Here is a 27,006-nt window from a genome sequence, read left to right as displayed (position 1 = left end):
CCCCGAGGAGCCTGGGCCCAACCCAGTGCAGCCGGAGGCCCCGGCTCCACCAGCAGAGCGCCCCGAGTAGCCTGGGCCCAATGCAGCGCAGCCGGAGGCCCCGGCTCCGCCTGCAGAGCGCCCCGAGGAGCCTGGACACACCCCAGCGCAGCCGGAGGCCCCGGCTCAGCCAGCGGAGCGCCCCGAGGAGGCTGGGCCCACCCCAGCCCAGCCAGAAACCCTGGCTCAGCGTGTAGAGCGCCCCGAGGAGGCTGGACCTAGTCCAGTCCAGCAGGAGGCCCCAACTCTAGTTCCATAGTTTCCTATGGAGTATCTACTTCAACCTTCAGTAAGTGATGAGGTGATAAGTCAACCTATCAGCCACTATCTAACTTATTTAAGGTTTTCCAGTGTTACACATAAATCTGCGGATGTGGAACTTACCATAACTCCAGAGCCGGCTAAGGAGGTTGAATCTTCTACAGCCCAGCAGGAGGCTCCACCTCAGCCTCCTGAGCAGACTGAGGAAGCAGAGCCTTCTCCAACCCAGCGAGAGACCTCAGCTAAGCCTCCAGAGGCGGTTGAGCCTTCAAGTGAGCAGCAACCAGCTCAGCCTTCTCAGTCTCCTGGGCGGCTTGAACCTTTTCTAACTCAGCAGGAGACCCCAGCTCAGTCTTCAGAGCCTCCTGAGGAAGCTAAGCCTCCAAGCGTACAGGAACCACCAGCTCTGCTTTCTGAGCCTAGTGAGGAATGTGAACTTTCTCTGACTCAGCAGGAGATCCCAGCTCAGCCCCCAGAGAATCCTGAAGAGGCAGAACATTCTCTAGCTCAGCAGGAGCCCCCAGCTCCGCTGCCAGAGCCTTTTGGAGAAGCTGAATCTTCCTCAACCCAGGAGGAGACCTCAGCTCAGGCTGCAGAGCTCCCTAATGAGGCAGAATCTTCAACCCAGCAAGAGACCCCAGCTCAGTCTCCAGGAGAGATAGAATCTTCAGCAACCCTGCAAGAACAACCAGCTCAGCCTCCAGAGCTGCCTTCTGGGGAGGTGGAACCTTCTCCAACCCAGCAGGAGCACCCAGCTCAACCTCTAGGGCATCATGAGGTGACCGTTTCGCCTCCAGGTCACCATCATGTTCAATATTTAAACCTGCCCAATGTCAGTGTTAAACCTGCAGATGTGCAGTTTACTATAACACCAGAACCCATTACAGAGGTGGGACCTTTGCCAGTTCAGGATGAGGCTGCAGCTCAGCCCTCTGTGCCCCTTAAAGTGGAACCATTTGCAATGCAGCATGAAGCCCCAACTCGGCCTCTACAGTCCCCTGAGGAAGCTGAACCTTTGCCAGTTCAACAGGAGACTCCAACTGAATCCCCAGAATCTACCACACAGGAGAAACCTCCAACACAGCAGGAAACCCCAGTTCAGCATCCCGAGGGTCCTGGAGAAGTTAACCCTCCCACAACCCAACAGGAGGCCCTGGCTCAGCAATCACAGAGCCCCGAGGGTGAACCATATTCCACCCAGGAGGAGGCCCTGGCCAAACCTCCAGAGACCCAGGAAGAGGGTGAACCTTTTCCACCCCAGCAGGAGGCCCCAGCTGAGCTTCCACAGACCCCTGTAGAGGCCGAACCTTCCTCAATACAGGAGGAGAGCCAGGGGCATCATCCACAGACTCCTGAGAAAGTTAAACCTTCAACCCAGCAGGAGACCCCAGTCCAGCATCCACAAGCCCCTGAGGAAGGAAAACTGTCTCCATCCCAGGAGGAGGCTCCAGCCCAATTTCCACAGACCCCTGAGAAGGGTGAATCTTCAACCCAGGACGAGAGCCAGGGTGGGGATCCACAGACATCTGAGCAGGTTGCACCTTCTCCAACCCAACAAGAAGCCCCAGCTGAGCACCTGCAGACCCCTGAGGGGATCAAACCTTCTACAACCCAGGAGGAGTCCCCAGTTCAGCACCCTCAGGTCCCAGAGGAGGGTGAGCCTTTTCCAACCCAACCGGAGACCCCAACGGAGTATCCAGAGTCTCTTGAGGGGATTGAACGTTCTCCAGGCCATTCAGAGGCCACAGTTCAGCATCCAAATCCCCTTGGGGAGGTTAAACCTGCAACCCATCAGGAGGCCCCAAGTCAGCATCTACAGACCTCTGAGGAAGTTAACCCTTCTGCCATCCAGCAGGAAGCCATAGCTCAGCATCCAGAGCCTTCCGGTGAGGTTGAACCTCCTCCAACCCAACAGGAGGAGGTCCCAGCTTACTCTCCAGAGCATCATGTGGTAACAGTTTCTCCTCTAGGTAGGAGTCAAGCTCAGCTTCTGCTGTTGCCCAGTGTCACTGTTAAACCTGTGGATCTGGCACTAACCATAACTCCAGGGTCCACTAATGAGGTTGAAACTTTTCTACCCCAACAAGAGGCCTCAGCTCAGTCTGCGGTGTTCCCTGAGCAGTTGGAACCTTCTCCAATCCAGCAGGAGGCCCGAGATCATCCAGCACCCCCTGAAAATGTTGAACCTTCTCCAATCCAGCAGGACGCCCGAGATCATCCAGCACCCCCTGAAAATGTTGAACCTTCTCCAATCCAGCAGGAAGTCCCAACTCAGCCTGAAGCTCTTCCTGAGGAAATTGAACCATCTCCAATCCAGCGGGAGGTCCCAGATCAGCCTCCAGCACCCCCTGAAAATTTTGAACCTTTTCCAGTGCAGCAGGGTGTCCCAATTCAGCCTGAAGATCTTCCTGAGGAAATTGAACTTCCTCCAAGCCAGCAGTGGAGCTCAGCTCTGTCTCAAGTGTCTGTTGTGGGTGTAGAACCTTCTCTAGGTCCAGCACGCGGTCCCAGCTCAGCGTCCAAAGCCCAGTGAGGGGATCGGGCCTTCTCCAGTTCAGTATGAGCACCCAGCTCAGTCTCCAGAGTCCTCTACAGATATTGTATCTCAGGCTCCAGTACATCATGAGGTGACATTCTCACCTCTAGGTCCCGGTCAAGCTCAGCATCCAATGTTGCCCAGTACCACAGTTCAACCTATAGTTCTGGAGGCTTCCATAACTCCAGTGCCAACTAAGGTTGAACATTCTCCAGTGCAACAGGAGATCCCTGCTCAGGCTCCAGTTCCCCCTGAGCAGATTGAATTTTCTTCAATCCAGTTCAAGCCTCTTTCCCACTCTCCAGAGATCCCCAAAAATGAATCTCTTCCAGGCCAACAGGAGCTCATAGCTCAGACTCCAGACCCTCCTAACGAGGTAGAACCTGCTTCAGGCCAACAGGAGGTCCTAGCTGAGCCATCAGAGCCCCCTAAGGAGATTGAACCATCTGCAAATGAACATGCAGTCTCAGCTCATCCTCCAAAGCCCACTGAGAAGGTCAAACCTCCACCCCAGCAGGAGGCTCCAGCTCAGTCTTCTGTCCTCCAGCAGGCCCTAGCTACATCTCCTGAGCCCCCCAAGGAGGTAGAACTTTTTCCCACACAGCCAGATTCCCCATCTCAGCCTCCAGAGCCCCCTGAGAAGGTAGAACCATACCCACTCCAGCAGGAAGCCCCTGCTCAGCCTTTAGAGCCCCCTAATGAGGCAGAATCTTCAACCCAGCAGGAGGCTCTAGCTCAGTCTCCAGTTCACCAACAGGCCCCAGCTAAATCTCCTGGGCCCCTTAAGGAGTTAGAACTTTCTCCAACCCAGCAGGAGGCCCCAGCTCAGTCCCCTGTCCCCCAGCAGGCCCCAGCTATATCTCCTGAGCCCCCTAAGGAGGTGGAATCTTCTCCCACACAGCCAGAGGCCCCAGCTCAGCCTTCAGAGCCCCCTGAGAAGGTAGAACCATCTCTAGCCCAGCAGGAAGCCCCAGCTCAGCCTCTAGAACTCCCTGACAAAGTGGAACCTTTTCCAGCCTCTCAAGAGACCCATTCTCAGCTTCCACAGTCTCCTGAGAAGGTAGAATCCTCTCCAGTCCTGCAAGAAGCCCCATCTCTACCTCTAGAGCCCCTTAAGGAGGTAGAACCTTCTCCAACCCAGCAGGAGGCTCTAGCTCAGCCTCCAGAACCACCTAAGGAGGTTGTAGCACAACCTCCAGTCCATAATGAGGTGACAGTTCCACCTCTAGGACAAGCGCAAGCTCAGCATTCAAACTTGCCCAGTGCCACTGTTAAACCTGTTGATCTGGAGCTTACTGTAACTCCAGAACCTACTACAGAGGCTGAGCCTTCCAAGGCCCTGCAGCAGACTCTATCTCTTCCAGAGGACCCCGAGGTGACACTTCCACATCCAGAGCACGTTCAGGCTCAGCAAGAGCATTTGACTGAAGTCACAGCTCAACCTTTAGACCTGGAGCTTACCGTAACTCCAGAACCCACTACAGAGTTTGAACATTCTACAGCCCTGAAGAAAACTACAGCTCCTCCAAAGGACCTCGAAGTGACATTTGCACACCTAGAGCAGGTTCAGACTCAGCATCCAACTTTGGCTGAAGTCACAGTTCAACCTTTGGACCTGGGGCTTACCATGACTCCAGAATTCACTAAGGACACTGAACTTTCTCTACCTAGGCGGGGGACCCCAATTCAGCCTCCAGAGCCACCTAAGCAGGTTGTTGTAGCTCAATCTCCAGTATATCAGGAGGAGATTGTTCAGACACCAGGTCAAGATCAAGCTCAGCATCCATCATCACCCAATGTAACAGTTCAACCTTTGGACCTGGAGCTTACTGTAAGTCCAGAACCCACTAAAGAAGTTGAACAGTTTACAACGCTGAAAAAGACTACATCTCCTCCAAAAGACCTTGAGGTGACACTTGCACTTTCAGAGCAGGTTCAGTCTCACCATCCAACCTTAAATAAAGTCACAGTTAAACCTTTGGACCTGGAACTTACCATGACTCCAGAATCTGCTGCCGAGGTTGAACCTTCTCCAGCCATGCATGAGATCCCAGATCAGCATCCAGAGCCGACTAAGGAACTTGTATCCCAACCTCACATATATCAAGAGGCAGCAGTTCCAACACCACATCAGGATCAAGCTCAGCATTGGTGGTCACCAAATGTGACAGTTCAACCTTTGGATCTGGAGCTTACCATAACTCCAGAATCTACTACAGAGGTTAAACAGTCTACAACCCTGCAGCAGACTACAATTCCTCCAAAGGACCTTGAGGTGACATTTCCACAGTCAGAGCAGGTTCAGGTTCAGCATCCAACCTTAAATAAAGTCACGGTTAAACCTTTGGACCTGGGGCTTACCATCACTCCAGAACCTACTACAGAGACTGAAACTTCTCCAACCATGCAAGAGACCCCAGCTCAGCCTCCAGAGCCACCTAAGGAGGTTGTAGTTCAATATCCATTTCATCAGGAGGTGACAGCTCCACCTCCAAGTAAGGATCAAGGTTAGCATCCAGCATCACCCAGCACCACATTGCATCCTGTGGACTTGGGGCTTACCATTACTCCAAAACCGATTACAGGGGCTGCACGTTCTACAACCATGAAGAAGACTATAGCTCCTCCTCCAAAGGACCTTGAGGTGACACTTGCCCATCCAGAACAGGTTCAGAGTCAACATCCAAACCGGACTGAAGTCACAGTTCTAGCTATGGACCTGGAAATTACTGTAACTGCAGGATCCGATATGGAGGTTCAACCTTCTCCAACCTTGCAAGAGATCCCAGCTCAGCCTCCAGAGCCACCTAAGGAGGTTGTAGTTCAATATCCATTCCATCAGGAGGTGACAGCTCCAACTCCGTGTAAGGATCAAGGTCAGCATCCAGCGTCACCCAGCACCACAGTTCATCATGTGAACTTGGGGCTTACCATTACTCCAGAACCTATTACAGAGCCTACACATTCTACAGCCACGAAGAAGACTATAGCTCCTCCTCCAAAGGACCTTGAGGTGACACTTGCCCATCCAGAACAGGCTCAGAGTCAACATCCAAACCTGACTAAAGTCACGGTTCCACCTATGGACCTGGAAATTACTGTACGTCCGCAACCAGAGTCATCTGAGACAGTTTTTCCCCCAACGACCCAGCATTCAGTGCTGCATTTTGTAAAATATACCCCAGAAAAGTCATACGCAACTTTAACTGAGCAACCAGAAGAGAATGCTACCACGAACATCAACATATGTGAGCTCTGTATCTGCAAAGATGAGACGCTGTCGTGTACTGGTTTCAGCCCAAAGCAGAGGCTCCACAGAGTGCCTGTGCCAGAGCCCAGCACCTACAATGGCACCTTCACCATCTTGTAAGAATTGCCTTTCCTCATTTGTTCTCTGCCTCCTGCTTGCCATGGCAGCCTTTTCTTCGAGGTCTTCCTGGGCCTTCCTCATCTCCCCAACCCATGTTGACTTTCTGTTTTTACCTTTTCTCTGTCAACTGTCCCTTATCTTGGTTTTGCCAATTCAGCAGGGGTCTCCATCTCCACCTCCAGAGATCCTTAAGGAAGCTGTAAACCCACAGGAGGCCCCAGCTGAGCCTTCAAGTACCGTTGAAGAGATCAAACCTTCAGTCCAACAGGAAGCCTCCGATCACCCTACACAGGCCCCTGAGGAAGTAGAACCTTTGACCCCTCAGGAGGCCCAAGCTCAACCTCCAGAGCCATCTAAGGAGACGGTACCTCAACCAACAGCACATGAGGGGAATGTGCCATCTCTAAGTAAGAATGAAGCTCAGTGGCCAAACTTCTCCAACGTCACTGTTAAACCTGTGGATCTGGTACTTACTGTAACTCTAACTCAGCCTCCAGAGCGCACCGAGGAGGCTCAGGCTTCTCCAACCCAGCAGGAGGCCCCAGCTCAGCCTGTAGAGCGCCCCGAGGATGCTGTGCCTACACCAGTCCAGCTAGAGGCCCCAGTTGAGCCACTAGATCTCCCCGAGGAGGCTGGGCCCACTGCAGTCCAGCTGGAGGTGCCGGCTTGGCCAGCAGAGCTCCCCGAGGAGGCTGGGCCCATCCCAGCCAAGCTGGAGGTCCCGGCTCAGCCTGCAGAGCGCCCTGAGGCTGCTGGGCCCACCCCAGCCCTGCCGGAGGCCCCGGCTCCTGCTGCAGAGCGCCCCGAGGAGCCTGGGCCCAACCCAGTGCAGCCGGAGGCCCCGGCTCCGCCAGCAGAGCGCCCCGAGTAGCCTGGGCCCAATGCAGCGCAGCCGGAGGCCCCGGCTCCGCCTGCAGAGCGCCCCGAGGAGCCTGGACACACCCCAGCGCAGCCGGAGGCCCCGGCTCAGCCAGCGGAGCGCCCCGAGGAGGCTGGGCCCACCCCAGCCCAGCCAGAAACCCTGGCTCAGCGTGTAGAGCGCCCCGAGGAGGCTGGACCTAGTCCAGTCCAGCAGGAGGCCCCAACTCTAGTTCCATAGTTTCCTATGGAGTATCTACTTCAACCTTCAGTAAGTGATGAGGTGATAAGTCAACCTATCAGCCACTATCTAACTTATTTAAGGTTTTCCAGTGTTACACATAAATCTGCGGATGTGGAACTTACCATAACTCCAGAGCCGGCTAAGGAGGTTGAATCTTCTACAGCCCAGCAGGAGGCTCCACCTCAGCCTCCTGAGCAGACTGAGGAAGCAGAGCCTTCTCCAACCCAGCGAGAGACCTCAGCTAAGCCTCCAGAGGCGGTTGAGCCTTCAAGTGAGCAGCAACCAGCTCAGCCTCCTCAGTCTCCTGGGCGGCTTGAACCTTTTCTAACTCAGCAGGAGACCCCAGCTCAGTCTTCAGAGCCTCCTGAGGAAGCTAAGCCTCCAAGCGTACAGGAACCACCAGCTCTGCTTTCTGAGCCTAGTGAGGAATGTGAACTTTCTCTGACTCAGCAGGAGATCCCAGCTCAGCCCCCAGAGAATCCTGAAGAGGCAGAACATTCTCTAGCTCAGCAGGAGCCCCCAGCTCCGCTGCCAGAGCCTTTTGGAGAAGCTGAATCTTCCTCAACCCAGGAGGAGACCTCAGCTCAGGCTGCAGAGCTCCCTAATGAGGCAGAATCTTCAACCCAGCAAGAGACCCCAGCTCAGTCTCCAGGAGAGATAGAATCTTCAGCAACCCTGCAAGAACAACCAGCTCAGCCTCCAGAGCTGCCTTCTGGGGAGGTGGAACCTTCTCCAACCCAGCAGGAGCACCCAGCTCAACCTCTAGGGCATCATGAGGTGACCGTTTCGCCTCCAGGTCACCATCATGTTCAATATTTAAACCTGCCCAATGTCAGTGTTAAACCTGCAGATGTGCAGTTTACTATAACACCAGAACCCATTACAGAGGTGGGACCTTTGCCAGTTCAGGATGAGGCTGCAGCTCAGCCCTCTGTGCCCCTTAAAGTGGAACCATTTGCAATGCAGCATGAAGCCCCAACTCGGCCTCTACAGTCCCCTGAGGAAGCTGAACCTTTGCCAGTTCAACAGGAGACTCCAACTGAATCCCCAGAATCTACCACACAGGAGAAACCTCCAACACAGCAGGAAACCCCAGTTCAGCATCCCGAGGGTCCTGGAGAAGTTAACCCTCCCACAACCCAACAGGAGGCCCTGGCTCAGCAATCACAGAGCCCCGAGGGTGAACCATATTCCACCCAGGAGGAGGCCCTGGCCAAACCTCCAGAGACCCAGGAAGAGGGTGAACCTTTTCCACCCCAGCAGGAGGCCCCAGCTGAGCTTCCACAGACCCCTGTAGAGGCCGAACCTTCCTCAATACAGGAGGAGAGCCAGGGGCATCATCCACAGACTCCTGAGAAAGTTAAACCTTCAACCCAGCAGGAGACCCCAGTCCAGCATCCACAAGCCCCCGAGGAAGGAAAACTGTCTCCATCCCAGGAGGAGGCTCCAGCCCAATTTCCACAGACCCCTGAGAAGGGTGAATCTTCAACCCAGGACGAGAGCCAGGGTGGGGATCCACAGACATCTGAGCAGGTTGCACCTTCTCCAACCCAACAAGAAGCCCCAGCTGAGCACCTGCAGACCCCTGAGGGGATCAAACCTTCTACAACCCAGGAGGAGTCCCCAGTTCAGCACCCTCAGGTCCCAGAGGAGGGTGAGCCTTTTCCAACCCAACCGGAGACCCCAACGGAGTATCCAGAGTCTCTTGAGGGGATTGAACGTTCTCCAGGCCATTCAGAGGCCACAGTTCAGCATCCAAATCCCCTTGGGGAGGTTAAACCTGCAACCCATCAGGAGGCCCCAAGTCAGCATCTACAGACCTCTGAGGAAGTTAACCCTTCTGCCATCCAGCAGGAAGCCATAGCTCAGCATCCAGAGCCTTCCGGTGAGGTTGAACCTCCTCCAACCCAACAGGAGGAGGTCCCAGCTTACTCTCCAGAGCATCATGTGGTAACAGTTTCTCCTCTAGGTAGGAGTCAAGCTCAGCTTCTGCTGTTGCCCAGTGTCACTGTTAAACCTGTGGATCTGGCACTAACCATAACTCCAGGGTCCACTAATGAGGTTGAAACTTTTCTACCCCAACAAGAGGCCTCAGCTCAGTCTGCGGTGTTCCCTGAGCAGTTGGAACCTTCTCCAATCCAGCAGGAGGCCCGAGATCATCCAGCACCCCCTGAAAATGTTGAACCTTCTCCAATCCAGCAGGACGCCCGAGATCATCCAGCACCCCCTGAAAATGTTGAACCTTCTCCAATCCAGCAGGAAGTCCCAACTCAGCCTGAAGCTCTTCCTGAGGAAATTGAACCATCTCCAATCCAGCGGGAGGTCCCAGATCAGCCTCCAGCACCCCCTGAAAATTTTGAACCTTTTCCAGTGCAGCAGGGTGTCCCAATTCAGCCTGAAGATCTTCCTGAGGAAATTGAACTTCCTCCAAGCCAGCAGTGGAGCTCAGCTCTGTCTCAAGTGTCTGTTGTGGGTGTAGAACCTTCTCTAGGTCCAGCACGCGGTCCCAGCTCAGCGTCCAAAGCCCAGTGAGGGGATCGGGCCTTCTCCAGTTCAGTATGAGCACCCAGCTCAGTCTCCAGAGTCCTCTACAGATATTGTATCTCAGGCTCCAGTACATCATGAGGTGACATTCTCACCTCTAGGTCCCGGTCAAGCTCAGCATCCAATGTTGCCCAGTACCACAGTTCAACCTATAGTTCTGGAGGCTTCCATAACTCCAGTGCCAACTAAGGTTGAACATTCTCCAGTGCAACAGGAGATCCCTGCTCAGGCTCCAGTTCCCCCTGAGCAGATTGAATTTTCTTCAATCCAGTTCAAGCCTCTTTCCCACTCTCCAGAGATCCCCAAAAATGAATCTCTTCCAGGCCAACAGGAGCTCATAGCTCAGACTCCAGACCCTCCTAACGAGGTAGAACCTGCTTCAGGCCAACAGGAGGTCCTAGCTGAGCCATCAGAGCCCCCTAAGGAGATTGAACCATCTGCAAATGAACATGCAGTCTCAGCTCATCCTCCAAAGCCCACTGAGAAGGTCAAACCTCCACCCCAGCAGGAGGCTCCAGCTCAGTCTTCTGTCCTCCAGCAGGCCCTAGCTACATCTCCTGAGCCCCCCAAGGAGGTAGAACTTTTTCCCACACAGCCAGATTCCCCATCTCAGCCTCCAGAGCCCCCTGAGAAGGTAGAACCATACCCACTCCAGCAGGAAGCCCCTGCTCAGCCTTTAGAGCCCCCTAATGAGGCAGAATCTTCAACCCAGCAGGAGGCTCTAGCTCAGTCTCCAGTTCACCAACAGGCCCCAGCTAAATCTCCTGGGCCCCTTAAGGAGTTAGAACTTTCTCCAACCCAGCAGGAGGCCCCAGCTCAGTCCCCTGTCCCCCAGCAGGCCCCAGCTATATCTCCTGAGCCCCCTAAGGAGGTGGAATCTTCTCCCACACAGCCAGAGGCCCCAGCTCAGCCTTCAGAGCCCCCTGAGAAGGTAGAACCATCTCTAGCCCAGCAGGAAGCCCCAGCTCAGCCTCTAGAACTCCCTGACAAAGTGGAACCTTTTCCAGCCTCTCAAGAGACCCATTCTCAGCTTCCACAGTCTCCTGAGAAGGTAGAATCCTCTCCAGTCCTGCAAGAAGCCCCATCTCTACCTCTAGAGCCCCTTAAGGAGGTAGAACCTTCTCCAACCCAGCAGGAGGCTCTAGCTCAGCCTCCAGAACCACCTAAGGAGGTTGTAGCACAACCTCCAGTCCATAATGAGGTGACAGTTCCACCTCTAGGACAAGCGCAAGCTCAGCATTCAAACTTGCCCAGTGCCACTGTTAAACCTGTTGATCTGGAGCTTACTGTAACTCCAGAACCTACTACAGAGGCTGAGCCTTCCAAGGCCCTGCAGCAGACTCTATCTCTTCCAGAGGACCCCGAGGTGACACTTCCACATCCAGAGCACGTTCAGGCTCAGCAAGAGCATTTGACTGAAGTCACAGCTCAACCTTTAGACCTGGAGCTTACCGTAACTCCAGAACCCACTACAGAGTTTGAACATTCTACAGCCCTGAAGAAAACTACAGCTCCTCCAAAGGACCTCGAAGTGACATTTGCACACCTAGAGCAGGTTCAGACTCAGCATCCAACTTTGGCTGAAGTCACAGTTCAACCTTTGGACCTGGGGCTTACCATGACTCCAGAATTCACTAAGGACACTGAACTTTCTCTACCTAGGCGGGGGACCCCAATTCAGCCTCCAGAGCCACCTAAGCAGGTTGTTGTAGCTCAATCTCCAGTATATCAGGAGGAGATTGTTCAGACACCAGGTCAAGATCAAGCTCAGCATCCATCATCACCCAATGTAACAGTTCAACCTTTGGACCTGGAGCTTACTGTAAGTCCAGAACCCACTAAAGAAGTTGAACAGTTTACAACGCTGAAAAAGACTACATCTCCTCCAAAAGACCTTGAGGTGACACTTGCACTTTCAGAGCAGGTTCAGTCTCACCATCCAACCTTAAATAAAGTCACAGTTAAACCTTTGGACCTGGAACTTACCATGACTCCAGAATCTGCTGCCGAGGTTGAACCTTCTCCAGCCATGCATGAGATCCCAGATCAGCATCCAGAGCCGACTAAGGAACTTGTATCCCAACCTCACATATATCAAGAGGCAGCAGTTCCAACACCACATCAGGATCAAGCTCAGCATTGGTGGTCACCAAATGTGACAGTTCAACCTTTGGATCTGGAGCTTACCATAACTCCAGAATCTACTACAGAGGTTAAACAGTCTACAACCCTGCAGCAGACTACAATTCCTCCAAAGGACCTTGAGGTGACATTTCCACAGTCAGAGCAGGTTCAGGTTCAGCATCCAACCTTAAATAAAGTCACGGTTAAACCTTTGGACCTGGGGCTTACCATCACTCCAGAACCTACTACAGAGACTGAAACTTCTCCAACCATGCAAGAGACCCCAGCTCAGCCTCCAGAGCCACCTAAGGAGGTTGTAGTTCAATATCCATTTCATCAGGAGGTGACAGCTCCACCTCCAAGTAAGGATCAAGGTTAGCATCCAGCATCACCCAGCACCACATTGCATCCTGTGGACTTGGGGCTTACCATTACTCCAAAACCGATTACAGGGGCTGCACGTTCTACAACCATGAAGAAGACTATAGCTCCTCCTCCAAAGGACCTTGAGGTGACACTTGCCCATCCAGAACAGGTTCAGAGTCAACATCCAAACCGGACTGAAGTCACAGTTCTAGCTATGGACCTGGAAATTACTGTAACTGCAGGATCCGATATGGAGGTTCAACCTTCTCCAACCTTGCAAGAGATCCCAGCTCAGCCTCCAGAGCCACCTAAGGAGGTTGTAGTTCAATATCCATTCCATCAGGAGGTGACAGCTCCAACTCCGTGTAAGGATCAAGGTCAGCATCCAGCGTCACCCAGCACCACAGTTCATCATGTGAACTTGGGGCTTACCATTACTCCAGAACCTATTACAGAGCCTACACATTCTACAGCCACGAAGAAGACTATAGCTCCTCCTCCAAAGGACCTTGAGGTGACACTTGCCCATCCAGAACAGGCTCAGAGTCAACATCCAAACCTGACTAAAGTCACGGTTCCACCTATGGACCTGGAAATTACTGTACGTCCGCAACCAGAGTCATCTGAGACAGTTTTTCCCCCAACGACCCAGCATTCAGTGCTGCATTTTGTAAAATATACCCCAGAAAAGTCATACGCAACTTTAACTGAGCAACCAGAAGAGAATGCTACCACGAACATCAACATATGTGAGCTCTGTATCTGCAAAGATGAGACGCTGTCGTGTACTGGTTTCAGCCCAAAGCAGAGGCTCCACAGAGTGCCTGTGCCAGAGCCCAGCACCTACAATGGCACCTTCACCATCTTGTAAGAATTGCCTTTCCTCATTTGTTCTCTGCCTCCTGCTTGCCATGGCAGCCTTTTCTTCGAGGTCTTCCTGGGCCTTCCTCATCTCCCCAACCCATGTTGACTTTCTGTTTTTACCTTTTCTCTGTCAACTGTCCCTTATCTTGGTTTTGCCAATTCAGCAGGGGTCTCCATCTCCACCTCCAGAGATCCTTAAGGAAGCTGTAAACCCACAGGAGGCCCCAGCTGAGCCTTCAAGTACCGTTGAAGAGATCAAACCTTCAGTCCAACAGGAAGCCTCCGATCACCCTACACAGGCCCCTGAGGAAGTAGAACCTTTGACCCCTCAGGAGGCCCAAGCTCAACCTCCAGAGCCATCTAAGGAGACGGTACCTCAACCAACAGCACATGAGGGGAATGTGCCATCTCTAAGTAAGAATGAAGCTCAGTGGCCAAACTTCTCCAACGTCACTGTTAAACCTGTGGATCTGGTACTTACTGTAACTCTAACTCAGCCTCCAGAGCGCACCGAGGAGGCTCAGGCTTCTCCAACCCAGCAGGAGGCCCCAGCTCAGCCTGTAGAGCGCCCCGAGGATGCTGTGCCTACACCAGTCCAGCTAGAGGCCCCAGTTGAGCCACTAGATCTCCCCGAGGAGGCTGGGCCCACTGCAGTCCAGCTGGAGGTGCCGGCTTGGCCAGCAGAGCTCCCCGAGGAGGCTGGGCCCATCCCAGCCAAGCCGGAGGTCCCGGCTCAGCCTGCAGAGCGCCCTGAGGCTGCTGGGCCCACCCCAGCCCTGCCGGAGGCCCCGGCTCCTGCTGCAGAGCGCCCCGAGGAGCCTGGGCCCAACCCAGTGCAGCCGGAGGCCCCGGCTCCGCCAGCAGAGCGCCCCGAGTAGCCTGGGCCCAATGCAGCGCAGCCGGAGGCCCCGGCTCCGCCTGCAGAGCGCCCCGAGGAGCCTGGACACACCCCAGCGCAGCCGGAGGCCCCGGCTCAGCCAGCGGAGCGCCCCGAGGAGGCTGGGCCCACCCCAGCCCAGCCAGAAACCCTGGCTCAGCATGTAGAGCGCCCCGAGGAGGCTGGACCTAGTCCAGTCCAGCAGGAGGCCCCAACTCTAGTTCCATAGTTTCCTATGGAGTATCTACTTCAACCTTCAGTAAGTGATGAGGTGATAAGTCAACCTATCAGCCACTATCTAATTTATTTAAGGTTTTCCAGTGTTACACATAAATCTGCGGATGTGGAACTTACCATAACTCCAGAGCCGGCTAAGGAGGTTGAATCTTCTACAGCCCAGCAGGAGGCTCCACCTCAGCCTCCTGAGCAGACTGAGGAAGCAGAGCCTTCTCCAACCCAGCGAGAGACCTCAGCTAAGCCTCCAGAGGCGGTTGAGCCTTCAAGTGAGCAGCAACCAGCTCAGCCTTCTCAGTCTCCTGGGCGGCTTGAACCTTTTCTAACTCAGCAGGAGACCCCAGCTCAGTCTTCAGAGCCTCCTGAGGAAGCTAAGCCTCCAAGCGTACAGGAACCACCAGCTCTGCTTTCTGAGCCTAGTGAGGAATGTGAACTTTCTCTGACTCAGCAGGAGATCCCAGCTCAGCCCCCAGAGAATCCTGAAGAGGCAGAACATTCTCTAGCTCAGCAGGAGCCCCCAGCTCCGCTGCCAGAGCCTTTTGGAGAAGCTGAATCTTCCTCAACCCAGGAGGAGACCTCAGCTCAGGCTGCAGAGCTCCCTAATGAGGCAGAATCTTCAACCCAGCAAGAGACCCCAGCTCAGTCTCCAGGAGAGATAGAATCTTCAGCAACCCTGCAAGAACAACCAGCTCAGCCTCCAGAGCTGCCTTCTGGGGAGGTGGAACCTTCTCCAACCCAGCAGGAGCACCCAGCTCAACCTCTAGGGCATCATGAGGTGACCGTTTCGCCTCCAGGTCACCATCATGTTCAATATTTAAACCTGCCCAATGTCAGTGTTAAACCTGCAGATGTGCAGTTTACTATAACACCAGAACCCATTACAGAGGTGGGACCTTTGCCAGTTCAGGATGAGGCTGCAGCTCAGCCCTCTGTGCCCCTTAAAGTGGAACCATTTGCAATGCAGCATGAAGCCCCAACTCGGCCTCTACAGTCCCCTGAGGAAGCTGAACCTTTGCCAGTTCAACAGGAGACTCCAACTGAATCCCCAGAATCTACCACACAGGAGAAACCTCCAACACAGCAGGAAACCCCAGTTCAGCATCCCGAGGGTCCTGGAGAAGTTAACCCTCCCACAACCCAACAGGAGGCCCTGGCTCAGCAATCACAGAGCCCCGAGGGTGAACCATATTCCACCCAGGAGGAGGCCCTGGCCAAACCTCCAGAGACCCAGGAAGAGGGTGAACCTTTTCCACCCCAGCAGGAGGCCCCAGCTGAGCTTCCACAGACCCCTGTAGAGGCCGAACCTTCCTCAATACAGGAGGAGAGCCAGGGGCATCATCCACAGACTCCTGAGAAAGTTAAACCTTCAACCCAGCAGGAGACCCCAGTCCAGCATCCACAAGCCCCCGAGGAAGGAAAACTGTCTCCATCCCAGGAGGAGGCTCCAGCCCAATTTCCACAGACCCCTGAGAAGGGTGAATCTTCAACCCAGGACGAGAGCCAGGGTGGGGATCCACAGACATCTGAGCAGGTTGCACCTTCTCCAACCCAACAAGAAGCCCCAGCTGAGCACCTGCAGACCCCTGAGGGGATCAAACCTTCTACAACCCAGGAGGAGTCCCCAGTTCAGCACCCTCAGGTCCCAGAGGAGGGTGAGCCTTTTCCAACCCAACCGGAGACCCCAACGGAGTATCCAGAGTCTCTTGAGGGGATTGAACGTTCTCCAGGCCATTCAGAGGCCACAGTTCAGCATCCAAATCCCCTTGGGGAGGTTAAACCTGCAACCCATCAGGAGGCCCCAAGTCAGCATCTACAGACCTCTGAGGAAGTTAACCCTTCTGCCATCCAGCAGGAAGCCATAGCTCAGCATCCAGAGCCTTCCGGTGAGGTTGAACCTCCTCCAACCCAACAGGAGGAGGTCCCAGCTTACTCTCCAGAGCATCATGTGGTAACAGTTTCTCCTCTAGGTAGGAGTCAAGCTCAGCTTCTGCTGTTGCCCAGTGTCACTGTTAAACCTGTGGATCTGGCACTAACCATAACTCCAGGGTCCACTAATGAGGTTGAAACTTTTCTACCCCAACAAGAGGCCTCAGCTCAGTCTGCGGTGTTCCCTGAGCAGTTGGAACCTTCTCCAATCCAGCAGGAGGCCCGAGATCATCCAGCACCCCCTGAAAATGTTGAACCTTCTCCAATCCAGCAGGACGCCCGAGATCATCCAGCACCCCCTGAAAATGTTGAACCTTCTCCAATCCAGCAGGAAGTCCCAACTCAGCCTGAAGCTCTTCCTGAGGAAATTGAACCATCTCCAATCCAGCGGGAGGTCCCAGATCAGCCTCCAGCACCCCCTGAAAATTTTGAACCTTTTCCAGTGCAGCAGGGTGTCCCAATTCAGCCTGAAGATCTTCCTGAGGAAATTGAACTTCCTCCAAGCCAGCAGTGGAGCTCAGCTCTGTCTCAAGTGTCTGTTGTGGGTGTAGAACCTTCTCTAGGTCCAGCACGCGGTCCCAGCTCAGCGTCCAAAGCCCAGTGAGGGGATCGGGCCTTCTCCAGTTCAGTATGAGCACCCAGCTCAGTCTCCAGAGTCCTCTACAGATATTGTATCTCAGGCTCCAGTACATCATGAGGTGACATTCTCACCTCTAGGTCCCGGTCAAGCTCAGCATCCAATGTTGCCCAGTACCACAGTTCAACCTATAGTTCTGGAGGCTTCCATAACTCCAGTGCCAACTAAGGTTGAACATTCTCCAGTGCAACAGGAGATCCCTGCTCAGGCTCCAGTTCCCCCTGAGCAGATTGAATTTTCTTCAATCCAGTTCAAGCCTCTTTCCCACTCTCCAGAGATCCCCAAAAATGAATCTCTTCCAGGCCAACAGGAGCTCATAGCTCAGACTCCAGACCCTCCTAACGAGGTAGAACCTGCTTCAGGCCAACAGGAGGTCCTAGCTGAGCCATCAGAGCCCCCTAAGGAGATTGAACCATCTGCAAATGAACATGCAGTCTCAGCTCATCCTCCAAAGCCCACTGAGAAGGTCAAACCTCCACCCCAGCAGGAGGCTCCAGCTCAGTCTTCTGTCCTCCAGCAGGCCCTAGCTACATCTCCTGAGCCCCCCAAGGAGGTAGAACTTTTTCCCACACAGCCAGATTCCCCATCTCAGCCTCCAGAGCCCCCTGAGAAGGTAGAACCATACCCACTCCAGCAGGAAGCCCCTGCTCAGCCTTTAGAGCCCCCTAATGAGGCAGAATCTTCAACCCAGCAGGAGGCTCTAGCTCAGTCTCCAGTTCACCAACAGGCCCCAGCTAAATCTCCTGGGCCCCTTAAGGAGTTAGAACTTTCTCCAACCCAGCAGGAGGCCCCAGCTCAGTCCCCTGTCCCCCAGCAGGCCCCAGCTATATCTCCTGAGCCCCCTAAGGAGGTGGAATCTTCTCCCACACAGCCAGAGGCCCCAGCTCAGCCTTCAGAGCCCCCTGAGAAGGTAGAACCATCTCTAGCCCAGCAGGAAGCCCCAGCTCAGCCTCTAGAACTCCCTGACAAAGTGGAACCTTTTCCAGCCTCTCAAGAGACCCATTCTCAGCTTCCACAGTCTCCTGAGAAGGTAGAATCCTCTCCAGTCCTGCAAGAAGCCCCATCTCTACCTCTAGAGCCCCTTAAGGAGGTAGAACCTTCTCCAACCCAGCAGGAGGCTCTAGCTCAGCCTCCAGAACCACCTAAGGAGGTTGTAGCACAACCTCCAGTCCATAATGAGGTGACAGTTCCACCTCTAGGACAAGCGCAAGCTCAGCATTCAAACTTGCCCAGTGCCACTGTTAAACCTGTTGATCTGGAGCTTACTGTAACTCCAGAACCTACTACAGAGGCTGAGCCTTCCAAGGCCCTGCAGCAGACTCTATCTCTTCCAGAGGACCCCGAGGTGACACTTCCACATCCAGAGCACGTTCAGGCTCAGCAAGAGCATTTGACTGAAGTCACAGCTCAACCTTTAGACCTGGAGCTTACCGTAACTCCAGAACCCACTACAGAGTTTGAACATTCTACAGCCCTGAAGAAAACTACAGCTCCTCCAAAGGACCTCGAAGTGACATTTGCACACCTAGAGCAGGTTCAGACTCAGCATCCAACTTTGGCTGAAGTCACAGTTCAACCTTTGGACCTGGGGCTTACCATGACTCCAGAATTCACTAAGGACACTGAACTTTCTCTACCTAGGCGGGGGACCCCAATTCAGCCTCCAGAGCCACCTAAGCAGGTTGTTGTAGCTCAATCTCCAGTATATCAGGAGGAGATTGTTCAGACACCAGGTCAAGATCAAGCTCAGCATCCATCATCACCCAATGTAACAGTTCAACCTTTGGACCTGGAGCTTACTGTAAGTCCAGAACCCACTAAAGAAGTTGAACAGTTTACAACGCTGAAAAAGACTACATCTCCTCCAAAAGACCTTGAGGTGACACTTGCACTTTCAGAGCAGGTTCAGTCTCACCATCCAACCTTAAATAAAGTCACAGTTAAACCTTTGGACCTGGAACTTACCATGACTCCAGAATCTGCTGCCGAGGTTGAACCTTCTCCAGCCATGCATGAGATCCCAGATCAGCATCCAGAGCCGACTAAGGAACTTGTATCCCAACCTCACATATATCAAGAGGCAGCAGTTCCAACACCACATCAGGATCAAGCTCAGCATTGGTGGTCACCAAATGTGACAGTTCAACCTTTGGATCTGGAGCTTACCATAACTCCAGAATCTACTACAGAGGTTAAACAGTCTACAACCCTGCAGCAGACTACAATTCCTCCAAAGGACCTTGAGGTGACATTTCCACAGTCAGAGCAGGTTCAGGTTCAGCATCCAACCTTAAATAAAGTCACGGTTAAACCTTTGGACCTGGGGCTTACCATCACTCCAGAACCTACTACAGAGACTGAAACTTCTCCAACCATGCAAGAGACCCCAGCTCAGCCTCCAGAGCCACCTAAGGAGGTTGTAGTTCAATATCCATTTCATCAGGAGGTGACAGCTCCACCTCCAAGTAAGGATCAAGGTTAGCATCCAGCATCACCCAGCACCACATTGCATCCTGTGGACTTGGGGCTTACCATTACTCCAAAACCGATTACAGGGGCTGCACGTTCTACAACCATGAAGAAGGCTATAGCTCCTCCTCCAAAGGACCTTGAGGTGACACTTGCCCATCCAGAACAGGTTCAGAGTCAACATCCAAACCGGACTGAAGTCACAGTTCTAGCTATGGACCTGGAAATTACTGTAACTGCAGGATCCGATATGGAGGTTCAACCTTCTCCAACCTTGCAAGAGATCCCAGCTCAGCCTCCAGAGCCACCTAAGGAGGTTGTAGTTCAATATCCATTCCATCAGGAGGTGACAGCTCCAACTCCGTGTAAGGATCAAGGTCAGCATCCAGCGTCACCCAGCACCACAGTTCATCATGTGAACTTGGGGCTTACCATTACTCCAGAACCTATTACAGAGCCTACACATTCTACAGCCACGAAGAAGACTATAGCTCCTCCTCCAAAGGACCTTGAGGTGACACTTGCCCATCCAGAACAGGCTCAGAGTCAACATCCAAACCTGACTAAAGTCACGGTTCCACCTATGGACCTGGAAATTACTGTACGTCCGCAACCAGAGTCATCTGAGACAGTTTTTCCCCCAACGACCCAGCATTCAGTGCTGCATTTTGTAAAATATACCCCAGAAAAGTCATACGCAACTTTAACTGAGCAACCAGAAGAGAATGCTACCACGAACATCAACATATGTGAGCTCTGTATCTGCAAAGATGAGACGCTGTCGTGTACTGGTTTCAGCCCAAAGCAGAGGCTCCACAGAGTGCCTGTGCCAGAGCCCAGCACCTACAATGGCACCTTCACCATCTTGTAAGAATTGCCTTTCCTCATTTGTTCTCTGCCTCCTGCTTGCCATGGCAGCCTTTTCTTCGAGGTCTTCCTGGGCCTTCCTCATCTCCCCAACCCATGTTGACTTTCTGTTTTTACCTTTTCTCTGTCAACTGTCCCTTATCTTGGTTTTGCCAATTCAGCAGGGGTCTCCATCTCCACCTCCAGAGATCCTTAAGGAAGCTGTAAACCCACAGGAGGCCCCAGCTGAGCCTTCAAGTACCGTTGAAGAGATCAAACCTTCAGTCCAACAGGAAGCCTCCGATCACCCTACACAGGCCCCTGAGGAAGTAGAACCTTTGACCCCTCAGGAGGCCCAAGCTCAACCTCCAGAGCCATCTAAGGAGACGGTACCTCAACCAACAGCACATGAGGGGAATGTGCCATCTCTAAGTAAGAATGAAGCTCAGTGGCCAAACTTCTCCAACGTCACTGTTAAACCTGTGGATCTGGTACTTACTGTAACTCTAACTCAGCCTCCAGAGCGCACCGAGGAGGCTCAGGCTTCTCCAACCCAGCAGGAGGCCCCAGCTCAGCCTGTAGAGCGCCCCGAGGATGCTGTGCCTACACCAGTCCAGCTAGAGGCCCCAGTTGAGCCACTAGATCTCCCCGAGGAGGCTGGGCCCACTGCAGTCCAGCTGGAGGTGCCGGCTTGGCCAGCAGAGCTCCCCGAGGAGGCTGGGCCCATCCCAGCCAAGCCGGAGGTCCCGGCTCAGCCTGCAGAGCGCCCTGAGGCTGCTGGGCCCACCCCAGCCCTGCCGGAGGCCCCGGCTCCTGCTGCAGAGCGCCCCGAGGAGCCTGGGCCCAACCCAGTGCAGCCGGAGGCCCCGGCTCCGCCAGCAGAGCGCCCCGAGTAGCCTGGGCCCAATGCAGCGCAGCCGGAGGCCCCGGCTCCGCCTGCAGAGCGCCCCGAGGAGCCTGGACACACCCCAGCGCAGCCGGAGGCCCCGGCTCAGCCAGCGGAGCGCCCCGAGGAGGCTGGGCCCACCCCAGCCCAGCCAGAAACCCTGGCTCAGCGTGTAGAGCGCCCCGAGGAGGCTGGACCTAGTCCAGTCCAGCAGGAGGCCCCAACTCTAGTTCCATAGTTTCCTATGGAGTATCTACTTCAACCTTCAGTAAGTGATGAGGTGATAAGTCAACCTATCAGCCACTATCTAACTTATTTAAGGTTTTCCAGTGTTACACATAAATCTGCGGATGTGGAACTTACCATAACTCCAGAGCCGGCTAAGGAGGTTGAATCTTCTACAGCCCAGCAGGAGGCTCCACCTCAGCCTCCTGAGCAGACTGAGGAAGCAGAGCCTTCTCCAACCCAGCGAGAGACCTCAGCTAAGCCTCCAGAGGCGGTTGAGCCTTCAAGTGAGCAGCAACCAGCTCAGCCTTCTCAGTCTCCTGGGCGGCTTGAACCTTTTCTAACTCAGCAGGAGACCCCAGCTCAGTCTTCAGAGCCTCCTGAGGAAGCTAAGCCTCCAAGCGTACAGGAACCACCAGCTCTGCTTTCTGAGCCTAGTGAGGAATGTGAACTTTCTCTGACTCAGCAGGAGATCCCAGCTCAGCCCCCAGAGAATCCTGAAGAGGCAGAACATTCTCTAGCTCAGCAGGAGCCCCCAGCTCCGCTGCCAGAGCCTTTTGGAGAAGCTGAATCTTCCTCAACCCAGGAGGAGACCTCAGCTCAGGCTGCAGAGCTCCCTAATGAGGCAGAATCTTCAACCCAGCAAGAGACCCCAGCTCAGTCTCCAGGAGAGATAGAATCTTCAGCAACCCTGCAAGAACAACCAGCTCAGCCTCCAGAGCTGCCTTCTGGGGAGGTGGAACCTTCTCCAACCCAGCAGGAGCACCCAGCTCAACCTCTAGGGCATCATGAGGTGACCGTTTCGCCTCCAGGTCACCATCATGTTCAATATTTAAACCTGCCCAATGTCAGTGTTAAACCTGCAGATGTGCAGTTTACTATAACACCAGAACCCATTACAGAGGTGGGACCTTTGCCAGTTCAGGATGAGGCTGCAGCTCAGCCCTCTGTGCCCCTTAAAGTGGAACCATTTGCAATGCAGCATGAAGCCCCAACTCGGCCTCTACAGTCCCCTGAGGAAGCTGAACCTTTGCCAGTTCAACAGGAGACTCCAACTGAATCCCCAGAATCTACCACACAGGAGAAACCTCCAACACAGCAGGAAACCCCAGTTCAGCATCCCGAGGGTCCTGGAGAAGTTAACCCTCCCACAACCCAACAGGAGGCCCTGGCTCAGCAATCACAGAGCCCCGAGGGTGAACCATATTCCACCCAGGAGGAGGCCCTGGCCAAACCTCCAGAGACCCAGGAAGAGGGTGAACCTTTTCCACCCCAGCAGGAGGCCCCAGCTGAGCTTCCACAGACCCCTGTAGAGGCCGAACCTTCCTCAATACAGGAGGAGAGCCAGGGGCATCATCCACAGACTCCTGAGAAAGTTAAACCTTCAACCCAGCAGGAGACCCCAGTCCAGCATCCACAAGCCCCCGAGGAAGGAAAACTGTCTCCATCCCAGGAGGAGGCTCCAGCCCAATTTCCACAGACCCCTGAGAAGGGTGAATCTTCAACCCAGGACGAGAGCCAGGGTGGGGATCCACAGACATCTGAGCAGGTTGCACCTTCTCCAACCCAACAAGAAGCCCCAGCTGAGCACCTGCAGACCCCTGAGGGGATCAAACCTTCTACAACCCAGGAGGAGTCCCCAGTTCAGCACCCTCAGGTCCCAGAGGAGGGTGAGCCTTTTCCAACCCAACCGGAGACCCCAACGGAGTATCCAGAGTCTCTTGAGGGGATTGAACGTTCTCCAGGCCATTCAGAGGCCACAGTTCAGCATCCAAATCCCCTTGGGGAGGTTAAACCTGCAACCCATCAGGAGGCCCCAAGTCAGCATCTACAGACCTCTGAGGAAGTTAACCCTTCTGCCATCCAGCAGGAAGCCATAGCTCAGCATCCAGAGCCTTCCGGTGAGGTTGAACCTCCTCCAACCCAACAGGAGGAGGTCCCAGCTTACTCTCCAGAGCATCATGTGGTAACAGTTTCTCCTCTAGGTAGGAGTCAAGCTCAGCTTCTGCTGTTGCCCAGTGTCACTGTTAAACCTGTGGATCTGGCACTAACCATAACTCCAGGGTCCACTAATGAGGTTGAAACTTTTCTACCCCAACAAGAGGCCTCAGCTCAGTCTGCGGTGTTCCCTGAGCAGTTGGAACCTTCTCCAATCCAGCAGGAGGCCCGAGATCATCCAGCACCCCCTGAAAATGTTGAACCTTCTCCAATCCAGCAGGACGCCCGAGATCATCCAGCACCCCCTGAAAATGTTGAACCTTCTCCAATCCAGCAGGAAGTCCCAACTCAGCCTGAAGCTCTTCCTGAGGAAATTGAACCATCTCCAATCCAGCGGGAGGTCCCAGATCAGCCTCCAGCACCCCCTGAAAATTTTGAACCTTTTCCAGTGCAGCAGGGTGTCCCAATTCAGCCTGAAGATCTTCCTGAGGAAATTGAACTTCCTCCAAGCCAGCAGTGGAGCTCAGCTCTGTCTCAAGTGTCTGTTGTGGGTGTAGAACCTTCTCTAGGTCCAGCACGCGGTCCCAGCTCAGCGTCCAAAGCCCAGTGAGGGGATCGGGCCTTCTCCAGTTCAGTATGAGCACCCAGCTCAGTCTCCAGAGTCCTCTACAGATATTGTATCTCAGGCTCCAGTACATCATGAGGTGACATTCTCACCTCTAGGTCCCGGTCAAGCTCAGCATCCAATGTTGCCCAGTACCACAGTTCAACCTATAGTTCTGGAGGCTTCCATAACTCCAGTGCCAACTAAGGTTGAACATTCTCCAGTGCAACAGGAGATCCCTGCTCAGGCTCCAGTTCCCCCTGAGCAGATTGAATTTTCTTCAATCCAGTTCAAGCCTCTTTCCCACTCTCCAGAGATCCCCAAAAATGAATCTCTTCCAGGCCAACAGGAGCTCATAGCTCAGACTCCAGACCCTCCTAACGAGGTAGAACCTGCTTCAGGCCAACAGGAGGTCCTAGCTGAGCCATCAGAGCCCCCTAAGGAGATTGAACCATCTGCAAATGAACATGCAGTCTCAGCTCATCCTCCAAAGCCCACTGAGAAGGTCAAACCTCCACCCCAGCAGGAGGCTCCAGCTCAGTCTTCTGTCCTCCAGCAGGCCCTAGCTACATCTCCTGAGCCCCCCAAGGAGGTAGAACTTTTTCCCACACAGCCAGATTCCCCATCTCAGCCTCCAGAGCCCCCTGAGAAGGTAGAACCATACCCACTCCAGCAGGAAGCCCCTGCTCAGCCTTTAGAGCCCCCTAATGAGGCAGAATCTTCAACCCAGCAGGAGGCTCTAGCTCAGTCTCCAGTTCACCAACAGGCCCCAGCTAAATCTCCTGGGCCCCTTAAGGAGTTAGAACTTTCTCCAACCCAGCAGGAGGCCCCAGCTCAGTCCCCTGTCCCCCAGCAGGCCCCAGCTATATCTCCTGAGCCCCCTAAGGAGGTGGAATCTTCTCCCACACAGCCAGAGGCCCCAGCTCAGCCTTCAGAGCCCCCTGAGAAGGTAGAACCATCTCTAGCCCAGCAGGAAGCCCCAGCTCAGCCTCTAGAACTCCCTGACAAAGTGGAACCTTTTCCAGCCTCTCAAGAGACCCATTCTCAGCTTCCACAGTCTCCTGAGAAGGTAGAATCCTCTCCAGTCCTGCAAGAAGCCCCATCTCTACCTCTAGAGCCCCTTAAGGAGGTAGAACCTTCTCCAACCCAGCAGGAGGCTCTAGCTCAGCCTCCAGAACCACCTAAGGAGGTTGTAGCACAACCTCCAGTCCATAATGAGGTGACAGTTCCACCTCTAGGACAAGCGCAAGCTCAGCATTCAAACTTGCCCAGTGCCACTGTTAAACCTGTTGATCTGGAGCTTACTGTAACTCCAGAACCTACTACAGAGGCTGAGCCTTCCAAGGCCCTGCAGCAGACTCTATCTCTTCCAGAGGACCCCGAGGTGACACTTCCACATCCAGAGCACGTTCAGGCTCAGCAAGAGCATTTGACTGAAGTCACAGCTCAACCTTTAGACCTGGAGCTTACCGTAACTCCAGAACCCACTACAGAGTTTGAACATTCTACAGCCCTGAAGAAAACTACAGCTCCTCCAAAGGACCTCGAAGTGACATTTGCACACCTAGAGCAGGTTCAGACTCAGCATCCAACTTTGGCTGAAGTCACAGTTCAACCTTTGGACCTGGGGCTTACCATGACTCCAGAATTCACTAAGGACACTGAACTTTCTCTACCTAGGCGGGGGACCCCAATTCAGCCTCCAGAGCCACCTAAGCAGGTTGTTGTAGCTCAATCTCCAGTATATCAGGAGGAGATTGTTCAGACACCAGGTCAAGATCAAGCTCAGCATCCATCATCACCCAATGTAACAGTTCAACCTTTGGACCTGGAGCTTACTGTAAGTCCAGAACCCACTAAAGAAGTTGAACAGTTTACAACGCTGAAAAAGACTACATCTCCTCCAAAAGACCTTGAGGTGACACTTGCACTTTCAGAGCAGGTTCAGTCTCACCATCCAACCTTAAATAAAGTCACAGTTAAACCTTTGGACCTGGAACTTACCATGACTCCAGAATCTGCTGCCGAGGTTGAACCTTCTCCAGCCATGCATGAGATCCCAGATCAGCATCCAGAGCCGACTAAGGAACTTGTATCCCAACCTCACATATATCAAGAGGCAGCAGTTCCAACACCACATCAGGATCAAGCTCAGCATTGGTGGTCACCAAATGTGACAGTTCAACCTTTGGATCTGGAGCTTACCATAACTCCAGAATCTACTACAGAGGTTAAACAGTCTACAACCCTGCAGCAGACTACAATTCCTCCAAAGGACCTTGAGGTGACATTTCCACAGTCAGAGCAGGTTCAGGTTCAGCATCCAACCTTAAATAAAGTCACGGTTAAACCTTTGGACCTGGGGCTTACCATCACTCCAGAACCTACTACAGAGACTGAAACTTCTCCAACCATGCAAGAGACCCCAGCTCAGCCTCCAGAGCCACCTAAGGAGGTTGTAGTTCAATATCCATTTCATCAGGAGGTGACAGCTCCACCTCCAAGTAAGGATCAAGGTTAGCATCCAGCATCACCCAGCACCACATTGCATCCTGTGGACTTGGGGCTTACCATTACTCCAAAACCGATTACAGGGGCTGCACGTTCTACAACCATGAAGAAGACTATAGCTCCTCCTCCAAAGGACCTTGAGGTGACACTTGCCCATCCAGAACAGGTTCAGAGTCAACATCCAAACCGGACTGAAGTCACAGTTCTAGCTATGGACCTGGAAATTACTGTAACTGCAGGATCCGATATGGAGGTTCAACCTTCTCCAACCTTGCAAGAGATCCCAGCTCAGCCTCCAGAGCCACCTAAGGAGGTTGTAGTTCAATATCCATTCCATCAGGAGGTGACAGCTCCAACTCCGTGTAAGGATCAAGGTCAGCATCCAGCGTCACCCAGCACCACAGTTCATCATGTGAACTTGGGGCTTACCATTACTCCAGAACCTATTACAGAGCCTACACATTCTACAGCCACGAAGAAGACTATAGCTCCTCCTCCAAAGGACCTTGAGGTGACACTTGCCCATCCAGAACAGGCTCAGAGTCAACATCCAAACCTGACTAAAGTCACGGTTCCACCTATGGACCTGGAAATTACTGTATGTCCGCAACCAGAGTCATCTGAGACAGTTTTTCCCCCAACGACCC

The 27,006-nt window shown here is 53.7% G+C and overlaps 8 protein-coding genes across 8 annotated transcripts; all 8 read left to right on the top strand.

Annotated features, from left to right (window-relative positions):
- The first annotated feature begins 278 nt into the window (after positions 1-278).
- LOC148163433 (uncharacterized) lies at positions 279-2,833 on the top strand. Its single transcript, XM_088027091.1, has one exon. It carries the CDS (start codon positions 305-307, stop codon positions 2,831-2,833), a length of 2,529 nt encoding a protein of 842 aa, XP_087883217.1. The 5' UTR covers positions 279-304.
- Positions 2,834-2,969: 136 nt separating this feature from the next.
- Positions 2,970-5,643, top strand: LOC148163432 (uncharacterized). Its single transcript, XM_088027090.1, has one exon. The coding sequence runs from the start codon at positions 2,970-2,972 to the stop codon at positions 5,346-5,348; it is 2,379 nt and encodes a 792-aa protein (XP_087883216.1). The 3' UTR covers positions 5,349-5,643.
- A 1,642-nt stretch (positions 5,644-7,285) lies between these two features.
- On the top strand, positions 7,286-9,840 carry LOC148163431 (uncharacterized). Its single transcript, XM_088027089.1, has one exon. The coding sequence runs from the start codon at positions 7,312-7,314 to the stop codon at positions 9,838-9,840; it is 2,529 nt and encodes an 842-aa protein (XP_087883215.1). The 5' UTR covers positions 7,286-7,311.
- A 136-nt stretch (positions 9,841-9,976) lies between these two features.
- Positions 9,977-12,650, top strand: LOC148163430 (uncharacterized). Its single transcript, XM_088027088.1, has one exon. The coding sequence runs from the start codon at positions 9,977-9,979 to the stop codon at positions 12,353-12,355; it is 2,379 nt and encodes a 792-aa protein (XP_087883214.1). The 3' UTR covers positions 12,356-12,650.
- A 1,747-nt stretch (positions 12,651-14,397) lies between these two features.
- On the top strand, positions 14,398-16,847 carry LOC148163429 (uncharacterized). The gene has a single exon (XM_088027087.1). It carries the CDS (start codon positions 15,276-15,278, stop codon positions 16,845-16,847), a length of 1,572 nt encoding a protein of 523 aa, XP_087883213.1. The 5' UTR covers positions 14,398-15,275.
- Positions 16,848-16,983: 136 nt separating this feature from the next.
- Positions 16,984-19,448, top strand: LOC148163428 (uncharacterized). The gene has a single exon (XM_088027086.1). The coding sequence runs from the start codon at positions 16,984-16,986 to the stop codon at positions 19,360-19,362; it is 2,379 nt and encodes a 792-aa protein (XP_087883212.1). The 3' UTR covers positions 19,363-19,448.
- A 1,851-nt stretch (positions 19,449-21,299) lies between these two features.
- Positions 21,300-23,854, top strand: LOC148163427 (uncharacterized). Its single transcript, XM_088027085.1, has one exon. The coding sequence runs from the start codon at positions 21,326-21,328 to the stop codon at positions 23,852-23,854; it is 2,529 nt and encodes an 842-aa protein (XP_087883211.1). The 5' UTR covers positions 21,300-21,325.
- A 136-nt stretch (positions 23,855-23,990) lies between these two features.
- Positions 23,991-26,664, top strand: LOC148163426 (uncharacterized). Its single transcript, XM_088027084.1, has one exon. It carries the CDS (start codon positions 23,991-23,993, stop codon positions 26,367-26,369), a length of 2,379 nt encoding a protein of 792 aa, XP_087883210.1. The 3' UTR covers positions 26,370-26,664.
- The last annotated feature ends 342 nt before the right edge of the window (positions 26,665-27,006 follow it).

Source organism: Eumetopias jubatus, unplaced genomic scaffold (assembly GCF_037043125.1).
Source record: "Eumetopias jubatus isolate StellerSeaLion01/CBP00866 unplaced genomic scaffold, mEumJub1_p1.0 scaffold_10, whole genome shotgun sequence".
Lineage (NCBI taxonomy): Eukaryota > Metazoa > Chordata > Mammalia > Carnivora > Otariidae > Eumetopias > Eumetopias jubatus.
The sequence above is the reverse complement of the archived record's forward strand: the minus strand, read 5'-3'. Positions and strand labels throughout refer to the sequence as shown.